General features: G+C 33.7%; 1 protein-coding gene across 1 annotated transcript in view; it reads right to left on the bottom strand.

Annotated features, from left to right (window-relative positions):
* Nucleotides 1–13562, bottom strand: part of USP21_3 (Ubiquitin carboxyl-terminal hydrolase 21) — a 43574-nt gene that overhangs the window by 18662 nt on the left and 11350 nt on the right. Inside the window, exons 2-3 of the mRNA XM_012945779.3 lie at nt 10138–10317; nt 7153–7280 (exon numbers count right to left, since the gene is read on the bottom strand). Coding sequence (XP_012801233.1) covers nt 7153–7280; nt 10138–10167 — 158 coding nt within the window. The 5' untranslated portion in view covers nt 10168–10317. The remainder of the gene's footprint in view (nt 1–7152; nt 7281–10137; nt 10318–13562) is intronic.

Genomic DNA, 13562 nt, shown 5'->3' with positions numbered 1-13562 from the left:
TGTTGACCTGGTGACAGCCAAATCAAGATGTAGCGTCCGTTACTAGCTTTGCATTGAGCTGTGAAAGTAGGTGCAGTCTAGTTGGTTGGTGCTTTTGTGAGTGTCATAAATAATGATTGGAGATATTACGTGATATGGCTCAGTATCGGTTGTAATAAATCAGATGTATTCATGCTTTATCTTTTCTTTGATCCTTCTTCTCAAACTCTATTGCCTGTCTCCAAACATCTCTCTCACCACTAACACTATTACTATTTCTACGATTCTAGCATTTCTCTTGGTAACTTCATCTCATATCATATCATATTGAATCGATTCACATATGGCAGCTTTTATCCCCTATTTATGATTGAACAAATCCTTTAGGCAGCTAAGTACTATCACTAATCTTAATACAAAATGGAAGTGTCGAGATGATTATGTAAATCAATACGTGGTTGATAAATTACATTATACATGGAATATTGTGAATAAAAAGTACATTTCTTTTTCATGGTGAAAAAATTACAGAGACAATGGTTATTACTAAAATTTATTAACTATCTATCTACTTGAAGCCAAGATTCAATTAGATTCAAATTAAGAATTAATCTGAGCTTTTCACATGGTAATTACATATACGGGAGTCCGTATACAATTTTATTGACAACATTTGACATTTAACAGTTTTAATGATCTATAACACACAATGAAGATCACATGCATTTTCAGTAATTTAAAATGCATTTATCTATTTTCATCATTTCTTTAGCGAAGATCTAGTGTAATTGAAGACCTAGATTTTTGAATACAATAGAGTACTAAATATAGGCACTTCATTAACATTTTATTCCATTTCAATGGAAAATATACCTGAAACTTAGAATGGGGTCGTTATTGGTTTCTGATTTGAACCAAATCTATTCATTGTCTCTAGAAAAAAGAGTGACATGAGATTTAGGTCGTCAACTAGGATGTAATAATAGATCGCAGATAGTAAACCTACCGATTCAAGAAAAAACTACCACATGTATACTTGAAAATCCCTTTGATAGATTTAAAAGCTTGTGAAATTTATTTCACTATCCAAAAATTATCCTTACAGAATCAAAACTTGACTATGGTGAGTATGGATAAAATGAACAAATTAAGTAGTAATCAGTATAGCGTCGTGAACATCATTAAGTTATTGATTGAGATCATGAACAGATTATTGATGTTAGATCACCATTGAAAACCTGGAAGCACTGGATGGCTGTTTCGTCCTATTGTGGGACTCCTCAGAAGTGTGCATCCACGATCTCGGTCACGTGATTCGAACCCAGGGCCTTCAGTCTCACGTTATTATTTCTCACAAACTATTCGAAACAGAAATAAACTATTTCTAATACAAATGAGTAAACATTTTATTTTCACATGAGTATTCATATGTCAAAAAAAGAAGAATTTGATTTGTTTATTCAAAGTAATGATGTAACCTATTTACTAATGTGTATTAACTTTACTATGGTAATATTAATACTACTACTAATAATAATAATAATCAGTAATTTAATTCATTCAAAATGTGATCAATGTTTTATTTGTTTTATTGAATAAATATTTAATTAATCATTGACTAATAAGGTATTTCAATTTCATTAATTAGTAACAATTGCCATTAAGTACTATAAAAAAAGTGGAATTGTTCAACATGCTAAGTATACAATCTTACTGAATAACTCGTTTAAATATTTACATGAGTGCTTTGATTGATCAAGGAACCAGTTCAACAACAACAAAAACAGATCATTATAAGCTGTTAGCGGGAAATAGATTGGATGAAAGCATGCTCAATGTACGATTGCTTTGTTGCACGCTGATTGGATAGGAATTAGCCAATCAGCGCTAGTCGATACTTGGAGAACACTCTAGAATCTTCTCATGTAAAAACTATGATTATACTAACATATCTCTTATTGTACTTCTTACTTCCATCTAACTTTGTTAGTATGAATATAATTTCTTTCCTGTTTAACCGTGTTCTGATTTGGGGACTTCAAGAATACTAAGCAATAGAAATAGCTGGGTTCTAATAAGAAAGAATTATAACATAATCAGAGATAGATGATGAGAAGTAGTGGAATCCAGGACACGTCCCATATGGGACTCGTCAGTTGGATGTACCTACATCTCATATATGATGTCCACTCCTGGACTTGAACTGAGAACCGTTCTCCTCAAACGCCATCAAGTTATCCACTGAACTACTGAACCCAGATAGTTACTAGCTTGTTCAGTGGAGTGAAGTATTAATTCATTTCTGCATTGGTTGTTTGAGAAACTGATCAATGGCAGTTCTAAATATCAATGGAAAGATTCAAACAACCAATACAAAAATGAATATAGACAGATCACTTTCCAGAGAGATCATTTACAATGTCATAATAATAGTCTGTAATGTAGTCTGATAACGGTAATCTTAACTTCTTAAATATAACAACAGAAGGATTAAGATAAAGAGAATGTACAAACTTCTTATAGAATATTTAAAAATAGTAGAATATCTGAGCGAACAGTTGTCTGGGGATCATTTCTTTTTCAAATCCTCAGATATTCTTGTTTCATTTCCTCACCCTTTTTTCTCTTTCAAGCTCTTATCACCACACAGAGGGCAGGTAGCAAACCGTCAGCTATAGTTGTGGAAGAAATTAAATGCCACAAAGTTAGATAACAAGTAGGTAAATGAAGAGACATTCATGGACTATCGTTGATTGCTGACGAAGTTAGTCGTCATCTATTGGAAGTCAAACACTGAGCGAGTTGGTAATTCTCCCTTGGGTTGTGGAAACAGAACGTAGGTGTTCTTAATAGATAAGTTAATTGAACCGACGTTCCTACGGAAGTCAATTCTATAGGGAAGCTAATGTAACAGCTTAGGTTGATTGGTTAAGAGTTGACATCAAGCAATTAAGTATATGTCAAAACACTAGAGTTTAAGTGTTCATTCACTTCCTAAACATAAATCATGATTAGGAACTCAATAATTAGTCAAGAATTCCTTGTCAAATCTTGTATTAATTTTTGAAGTAACAGATTTTAAGTAAAGTTTGAACTATGAAACATGTTTTTCGTTCTTTTCATGATATTTTGGTAGTATGTAACTTAGATTCTATGCAAAAATGGGATATAATTCATTTGGTTTCCATGGAAAGTAGAATTACTTTTAAATCATGATATTTATATCCAATCGTCCAGATTTTTAACTTCTGGCACTTAAGATAAAAAGTGTTGTCTTTATTACAAGTTCTGTACCGTTGGAAATTATGGGGAGGGAGCAGGACAAAACACCTAGCCTCTATTGCATGGTTTCCAACAGCTGTTTTAAGAATAATATTAGTTTATCATGAAAATGTCGTTTAATTAAACTATCATCAGGTAATTTATAATAAGTTCAATATCAAGGTTAAACGATTCTTAGCGTACTCATTGGAAAACAATACAAAAAATATATAAAAATCCTTTCAAAACCAGTTAATTAACATAGTAGCAATAAACAGTATATTGCATCAATGACAATACCTGCTTCGGTTTAGGCACCCGGGCAGTATCCCAACCCTCACATAAATCGGATGATTTATGTGGCGCATATCTATTCGGTGCCTCCTTATGCCAATGTAAAATATCCATATAAGTAGTATATAATGATAGTCAGGAACAGAATGTGTGGTGTGCTACTTATATTGACATAAGTAATAGATGATGTTAATCGTGAACAGAATGTCTAGCAGCAGAGAGACAAGATGATCGAACAGTAAAGAATGGAAACAGAATGCGATTTGCATGAAAATGCAAGAACAATGAAGTCTGAGTCATTTTGAGACAATTGATGGACACTTTGCATATTACGTATTTACTATTTGCTTGTTAGATTTTATTAACCAGTCCTGTTTTTGTGTTTTAAGTACATTCGATTGTCCCCACCCATGTTCTTATTCACTACAAATTTACTTCAGTAGAAGATCGAGAAGGAAAGAACGGGAACGAAAAGTAATTGGTATAAAAATGCAGGAACAAGAAAACCTGAGACGATGTATTAATATTTGCAAAAGAAACAGTCAAGTTTAAGACAATGGATTGAGATTTTGCAAATGAAGTATTTACTGTATTGTTCTCGGATTTTATTACGACATTCTGTAATTTTGTGCTCAAATACATTTGATTGTCCCCACTTGTGTTCTTGTCCACTACAGTATTTATATATTGATCCGTGGAACCTTCTTTTTTTAGCTTTATTCAATATTATATTTTTGGTACAATATAGAATTCTCAGCGTAAAGTATTTCAACAAGTTTCCCTTTCTTTCTTCTTGGTCGGTACTGGCGATAAATATTGAGTGATCGACAGTTAGATGTTAGCAGTTCAGTAAATGAACATCTGAATAATGTGCATTCTTTTCGCTGTATATTGCCACCAACCACGTTGGCTCTTATTGAGTTTTTTGTAACTTTGACAACGAAAGGTTGTACACTTCTCAGAAACGCAGCAGAATAGGTCATGCGATTAATAAACATAATGATATATTAAAACAAACAAAAATAGATAACTTGTTGAAATATCTAGATGGCAGGAACAGGTAGCCCAGATGCTCAAGCAGGCCGCCCTATAGTATGAGATTAATCATAAATGGCATGAAACAGCGACTAATTTGTAATTAGTCAGTTGTTTTATGTTATATGTACATAGAAATGTACTAAGCTTAAAAAAACAAGACGTATTCATAAGATTCAAGTGATGGTTATATACAATAACTGATATTCATAACTCACTAAGTCATAATAAATAGATTCGTATTAAAATCTAAGTTAACGACAATCATTTCAAGAACTATTCGTGGAAGAATTAACTTTAATATACTTCCGAATCTCCTTATTTTAAATTCAGAAATATGAAAATATATCGTTGCGTAAAGAAAGTTTTGACAGATATTTATTATAAATGATTTTGAAGAAAAAACAAATCTCTTTATATTTTTATAACTTATCAATATCAGAAGGGGTTTCGTGGATATTATAGTAATTTTAATAGGTGAAATCATGAGTTAATTGAAGCTACACCACTTGGAAGCACTGGACGGCCGTTTTGTCTTATTGTGGGAATTTTCATCAGTGCTCATCCACGATCCCGCCTCATGAGATCCGAAACCAGAACCTAACGGTCTCGCGTGCGTGTGCTTAACCATTAGACTATTGAGCCAGTATCCAACGGTGTTAATGTCTAACTTCAACTAATCCATGAAACTGATTGATAATTTTATTCATCAGGAGTTTAAAGACAAGATTATCCTATTGGTTCTATGCATAAGCTCATAAAAAGATTTTCTGTGCCCCTACTGTTTCATTGCGTATTCGCGTGAAGTTTATACGCTTAAGAAAGGTTGTCCTATTGATACTGAGTGCTTTCAGTGTAGATTAACAAACTGTAAGAAATCATACAAAGGGAACTTCAGTAAATTATTTTGTGCAGATTTAAAGTAGATAATATATTCAACAAACCCTTTACCCCTATGAATGAGAAAAACAGGAGAATTATTCTCTATTATCGTGATGCTCCTAAACATAACAACATCGTGTTGTGCTGAAAATGCACTAAGAAAGGATAGTTTTTTTAATATTTACTGACTCCATAGAAAACGGATACCTAAAATGTTGGTGACAGTATTGTTGAAAATCCCTACTTACGCAGCGACCCCAAAGCAAATGAAATCACAAGTCTAGAATGACAGGATTCAAAAGTATATTTGAATAATAGGTGAATATAGCGTACTGTATGCAATCTAAGACAGGGTCATCCTACTGATTCCATATATAAGTGCATAAAATACACTGTCTTCACCGTAGCTACATGTCTCAGCTATGTACATATCACTCATGAAACGCAATCATAATAACCTATCATAATAGATATTGGCAGGAAAGAGTTTTTGACCTAAACATTTTATTTTTTGAACAATTAAGAATACAAAGTTTATAGTATCCAAACCCATGTTTTACATGAAATGAAACTTACCTAATTCAGCCGTACTCATCACTTACTACCTAAACAAAAATGATGATCATTTGGAAATTTCTATTCGAAAATGATTTGTTTACATCATTTTAATATAATGAAGTTAATTTCGTAACAGTTCAGTCCGAAATCTGATACTGATACACAACGTGCTACCACACTAACCTCCTACCTCACTACTTGAATGAGAACACAAGAGTGAGAGAGAAAGTATATTGGATTATTAAATAAAATACACAAATACTCATTTATATATACACAACTCTACTATTTAAGAAATCAATCCACTTTTTTAGCCAATTAAGTGCACTTGTCTTTCAGGTCATTTCTGATTGTCAACGATTGACTATTTCAATCGTCTACTTCTGATCGAATCACCATATCATTTTAGATGAACAGCAGTTCAGCATAGAATGAACCACACTCAAAGTGAAAAGACAGTTAATTTGTCGACCACAATAAATGGAAATCGCTAACTAATATTGTGTTCACCTTAAAACATGAGTATTTACGTTTCTATTCCGTTTGATATTATCTTGCATAATGTAATGTGATTTTAAGCTTAAATAAAACATCTAAACCCTAGGCATAATTCACAGAAACAAAAATATAAGCCTATTTATTGACAAAATGAGTTTTGTAGGTTTAAATAACAAACTGACTTTGGTTAGATAACCAGTAAAAATTAGGGATCAAAAGACAAGTATTCCATAGTAATACAGAACTTCTCTTAGTTAAAAACAGTGACAAGCGGAGTTCAGTCAACTCGAGGATGTGATGAATATCCCCAGTGGCAGTGGATGAAAGTTGTGGAATATCATGGATTGATAGAAAGTACAAGTGTAAAGTATTTAATCCCAGTACAGTGATCTAAAAAAGATACGCTCAGAGAAAGGAAAGAAGATCCAGAACTTGATTCCTTGTGGGATAGTGAATGCGCACTTTTGTGGAGTACCTTTTTAGGTAAGCTAGTTGTCCAGTGTTTCCCAGTCATCAAAATTTCCCTAACTTATTCACATTATGGTGCGAATTACAAAATTCAACAATCTTCACGACCCTCTAGACTAGAAAACAGTAATTGTTGTCAAGCAAATGAAAAAAATCTTTTCTTTCTTACACTCATACCTAGTTGATTGTTGAATAACTTGACGAAGAAACTCCAGTGTGTACTGAGCATTTCCAATTTCTTGTAATATATCGCCATCTTCAACGTTTTCTTCGAGTACAGACACAGCAGGACCAATATTTTCAACCTAAAAAATGGAAATATGTAAAAATTTTGTTCCAATACGTTAAATTTAACTGATTTAATTATTTCAAGCACCCTAGACACATAAGATAGTTAGTAAGTTTTAAAATGCACTAAAACACTCCAGTATTTTACTATTATGTACATGAAGAAGAATCAAAATGCTTGTCGGATTACGTATAGTCAGTCAGTATCAACATAGAACTTCGTACGTACGTACATCAGTCCGAGTTGCAATACCACATTAGCACACAGATACGATTGTCGATTCGAATCCCACAGTGGTAGAGGGAGTAAGAGTATAAGCATTAACCGGAAAGATTAGGGTTTGAAGATATTATTCAATCGGATTACGAATAAGTGGTTATTGTATTGTCTTCTTGATGCCCTACTGAATATTTAATGTTTCAGACTTGATGTATTCATTGCTCTACATATAAACTGTGAGCTTGTTTACAAATAATTCAAGATGATAATGGTGAGGATTAAAAAATTTGACTACGAAACATTTTGAATATATTGTCTTATAATTAATTTCATTGAAGGATTAATATTGGTAATAGTGTGTGCTAACTGCGTCTGGAGCCCTTTTAGGGTTACTGTCCGTCCTAAGCTCAGGTAGAATAGAGGGGTTGGGCATAGGGCTACAAACCCTGTCCCGTAAAAAAGAACATAGGTAGACAAACGCTAGCTAGGATTAAGCGTTCGCGCGCCATACCGAAAGCCCTGGGTTTCGAATACCGCGAACGGGATCATGGATGTGCACTGCTGAGGACTCCCACAATAAGGCGAAACGGCCGTCCAGTGCTTCCAGGTTTTCAATGGTGGTCTAACATCAATTTGTTTATGATCTCAATCAAAGACTTAATAACCTCCACAACCCCATACTGATAACTAGAAAATAGTTTGTGCTGAACTATTAGACGGAACAATAACACCTGACTATATAATACAGCGAATACCGTTTTTGATCGATGGAACGGATAACTTATAAGTTTTATTGGTATAAAAAGTACGTGAAGATAATTCCAGATAGCACAAAGTACTTTAACATCGAATGAAATCTCATAACTGTAAACATTATTAAATATTATAAATCATGATATTTCAATCGGTCATACAAAAACACGGTTAAATGGAAAAATATTTTTTTTATTATGAGTATATGAAATATTGTTTGATCTGAACTGTGATAAGATGGTGGGTGGAAGTAGTCAACAGGAAACCCTGGACCTAGGTTTCGGGATATTTGGCACTCGTCAGCAAGGTGTATCTGTAATCTTAAGGGGACTAATGCTCCCTGACGGATTCGACCCCGTGTCACCCAGCTCCACATTTAAAGATATTACCAGCGAACTGTCTGGGCCGCGACTCACCTCCTGTAGGGCTTAGATGTATTTACAGTTGGTTGATCACTGGGATCTGGCATACATGAGATTGATCATCACCCAGTGATCAATCAATCGTAAAAGATCTGAACTGTGGACAATAGACGATTCCTTACTATAACCAAAGTATTAACGTAAAATCTTGAAATGAACACGTATGGAACGACAAAGTAACTACTACATGTGTGCACAATAGACATGACGATGTCATAAAAGTTTTAAGGGGCTCAGATTTCTTTATACATTCTTCTTTCGCTTTGAAGCGATAAGTTAATTTGCCACTGGCAACACCCAACTGACACTGTATAAATTCAATTAGGCCAACTGTCTTTTGCAAAGCTGAGGACACGTGGAGAAAATGTAGTGTTTTTCGTGTTCTGGTACTGTAATGGCATCAGAGAGAGAGAGAGAGAGAGAGAGAGAGAGAGTAGAGTAGAAATTATATAACTTGCTTCACTTAATGTAAAACAATCTCAAATCTCAGACCTTATATCATCACCAAATGAATTACAGTAGACGGAATCAAAGATAATTAGAACTTCAAAGTTAACTTATTATAATTATACTAGGCGCTAAATTTCAAAAACGCTCATATATGAAGGAAGCCTAAAAAAACAACTACATTTCTCCATATTGATATATTCTCATGTAATTCTGTTCCTTATAAGTCATTAAGCTATAGATTGTTTGGTCGATCCAGTTCACTACAATGAGACGCTTCTAGCCGATGGGTTTGTCTAAAAGTTGAATTATTTTACGAATTGAGTATGGCTAGAATTTTGAATTCATGAACTTCTACTTATTATATTAATCATGATGAAATCACCATAAAAATGTGAGTGTCACACTTCTAATCCCATTTAAGGTAATAACCAAGGATTGTTGAAGACACCTAAATGTAGTACTTTCTTATTGATCTTCACTCAATTTCAGTTCGTGACAAAAAGCATCTTGAAACGGAACTTTATAATAAGACAATTGAGGAAATGAAATGAACTATGTAGCATATAGATTAAGAGTACTTAGATCTATTCTATTTCCATACTGAATAGTCCGCTGAAATTTAATCAAATCATTATTTTCACTGGGATCTCACTGAAGACAATGGTGTACGGTGGCGCAATTTCGTGGATTGGTTGAAGTTAGACATTAACACCATTGGATGCCGGCCGGCTCAGTGGTCTAGTGGTTAAGTGCTGGCACGCGGAGCCAGTAGGTCCTGGGTTCGAACCCCGCGTGGTGCGGGATCGTGGATGCGCACTGCTGAGGAGTCCCATACCAGGACGAGACGGCCGTCCAGTGTTTCCAGGTTTTCAATGGTGGTCTAGCTTCAAATGACTCATGATTTCAACCTGTGAATTTTCACTATTTATTAACAATACTTAATATAAAACTGTGAACTCAGTTTGTCAGATGTTTTATGTTGTGTTAGTGAAGTATTAATTCACAATAGTTGTCAAGGCTAAAACATACTTGAGTTTGTGAACAGCAGCTGCAATTCATCAGTTGTTACTATTGGTTCAAAATTTATCACTACTTATCACAAATGATGCTTCGTTTCATTCGATTCAATATACAAATTACTATTTCTTTGAGTAAAACTCCGACAGATATATACATATATATACACAATCATCGTTATACTTCTGCCATCTAGAAAGAATTGAAAATTAGTCGACAATTAAGTATAGAATTAAAGAGTTAGCTTGAAAAAGTCGCAATGTATTCAAACATTACATCGAATGATTTTAAATGATAAGTAAAATCAGATATGGAAAGTCAATCTAGTAGTAGATGATTGAGAAAGTCAATCGTTGACAATCAGAAATGACCTGAAAGACAAGTGCACTTAATTGGCTAAAAAAGTGGATTGATTTCTTAAATAGTAGAGTTGTGTATATATAAATGAGTATTTGTGTATTTTATTTAATAATCCAATATACTTTCTCTCTCACTCTTGTGTTCTCATTCAAGTAGTCAGGTAGGGGGTTAGTATTGTAGTATATCGTGTATCAGTATTAGATTTCGGACACCACCCATCACAACAAACTCCCCCCTCCTTATAATATTTGTGTTTGTTTTGTTTTTTTCAAAGCTTGATCAACAGTATGTGCTTAATTTGAGAGTCTGGTGAAATTGTCATGAAACTTTCAAGTAGATCATTTTAATAAGTAAGTAATTTGAATCCTTGAAATCTCTTCATCCTAAATCTAATAAATGAAAGACATAATTATAAGAAGTGTATCATTCAATCCATCTAAAGGGAAGACATTTAATAGTTATATATATGGTATACCTTAATGTAAACTTTCATTCATAGATTTAACCTAAAATATAATTAGGTACCATTCAAAAATCATGGCTCAAAGCTTAGTAGAAAAACATGTAGTTGGTGAATGAATTCCATATAACTTTTTCTTTTCAAATTAAAATAGCATTTTTATCCCCAAATTCATAATTTATTATGAAATAGACTTCAGTTTGTACCCGTGTGGTGTGTGCTACTACTGATGTCCATAAATATAAGTAGAATGTATCGTCAAACGAAAGTGAAATAGCTGGTGGCAAAAGGTTAAGAAGATTGAAGAGAAGAGAAGAGAACGAGAACAGAGAGTGATTGGTGTGGAAACAAACGAGCAATGAAGTCTGAGACGATTGATTGGTATTTTACAAATAAAGTATTTAATGTAAGGTTCTCTGGTTTTATTAAGATTCTGTAATTTCATGTTAAAATATATTCGATTGTCCCCATTTAGTGTTCTCGTTCACTACACCAGTAAATAGTAAAATGTCGTTTCATATATTATTACTTACAATATCCTTGAGTGGAAATGTACTTAATTTCAGATATATCAGACAACACATCATTTAACTAAGTATAAGGAACGACAAATTATTGTAAACAACATATCTACTAAAAATGGATACACTAAGAAAATAGAAAAATCATATATGAAGTGAGATACTTGAGACTTATCACGCTATTACTTTACTTCCTTGTTCTCTAGTCTCTTTTCCTTTCTCTTCCTCGCTTGAGAATGAAAACATTAATGTTGTAAGTAAATTATATTGACTTAATATTATACTACATGTTTAGTCTTCCTGTAAGGTTAACACTTCAGACTTCATATCGGGAAAATACTTTGATTTGAATGCTCGATAGCTTTTGGGTGGTGTCTGATGAAAAAATATAAAAACGTCCTATAAATAGTTAGTGTCGTGAAATCCATTAGATTTTAGAATGTGGCTGTATTTTGGCTATACTTCAAACCGGTTACTACAATTGAGCAATTATAACAGTCTTCTACAACAAACCTAATGCGTCATAGATGTTTATGAGTCGTCTTGTAAACATTTTATTTCACACATTATTAATAGCTTTATCTTAAGTACTCAGTTTGAAGTATTCTAGAAATCATGTAATTTTAGGTGTAAGCCTGTTTCATCATTATTAAATACCAAGTCATATCAACCTGATCATATAAACAAAATTCTGTGCATACTTTTATATCCCGATGAGAATAATGAGTGGTAACTGTTGGAATCTATTTCTGGACTAACACTATACGTATATTTTTATCGTATAATTGTTAAGTAACTAAGCTATTCATATTCGTGTCCCTCTTATTATGAGCTTTATTTTGACCTATGAACTATTATTCTACGAGTTACCATTCTTGAATTATGCTCAGTGTATCAATTTCTATCTCCCACATTCACGACCACATTTGGCTAAATCTTGTACAAATGTTATTTTCTATTTTATGGTAAGATGTAGTCTGTTTGGTTTTGTATATAAACCCAGTATGTTTGAAATACATGATTGATATCGCAGAGGCTGAGATTGGTGTTCTGAACTTAACAGGCAGGGTTAGGCGGGAAGTCTAGACTACTCGTACGGGTTTTGTGCGTCGTTGGTTCAGTCGGTAAATCACTGTTCTTTAATTGACGGTATCATTACGTTATACATTTATAAGGGCACGAACCCACAAGTTATAACACATCCAATACTCATTTCCAGAAATATATTATATTGCTTAATCCGTGCAGTAAAACTTTATAACCTACATTCGCATTAATGAGTTAGAAAATAATAAAAAAAATATGAATACCTTATGCGTGTTTGATAATATAACACGATAATGTAAGTTAATTTGATGACTGTTTGATTACTGTTAAACAAAAACTTGGTAACGGTATATATAGTCTAGGCACCAGTCAATCAAAATCGATAAAGTTATTTTTAGATTTTTTGTATTTTTTTCTGGTTAGCGTTTTTTTAGTTAATTAGTTTTCTACGGGATGGGGTCGCTAACCCCATGCCCAATCCTTCTCCCTTATCCGGGCTTGAGACCGGCAGTAGCCTAAGAGGGGCTCCAGACGGGGCGGAAATTTGAAGAACTACGAAAGCCATCATCCAGAAGATACAGGTGTTTATTAACAGTTGTCTAAGCGAAATATTTGGGATCCGTTGAACAGACACTATCAGCAATAACCTACTGGAGGACAGAACAAACCAGATCGCAGCGAAGGAAGAAACCAGGAAAAAGCGCTGGAAGTGGATAGCATATACATTGAAGAAGGCACCCAACTGTATCACAAGGCAAGCTCTCACTTGGAATCCTCATGGTCAAAGGAAAAGAGGAAAACCAAAGGACACATTACGTCGAGAAATGGAGACAGATATGAAAAGAATGAACAAGAATTGAATGGAACTAGAAAAGAAGGCCCAGGATAGAGTGGGTTGGAGAATGCTGGTCGGCGGTGTATGCTCCATTGGGAGTAACAGGCGTAAGTAGGATTTTTTTTTCAGGAAATTCAAGTACCATTTTTTTGACGTAAAGAACAGATGAGCCGACACTATCCATAAATTCTATCTCTAAACCCTTATATCTGAT

This window comes from Schistosoma haematobium, chromosome 1 (genome assembly GCF_000699445.3).
Source record: "Schistosoma haematobium chromosome 1, whole genome shotgun sequence".
In the NCBI taxonomy this organism is placed as follows: Eukaryota; Metazoa; Platyhelminthes; class Trematoda; order Strigeidida; family Schistosomatidae; genus Schistosoma; species Schistosoma haematobium.
Note: the sequence above shows the minus strand (reverse complement) of the source record. Positions and strands in the feature narration are given on the sequence as shown.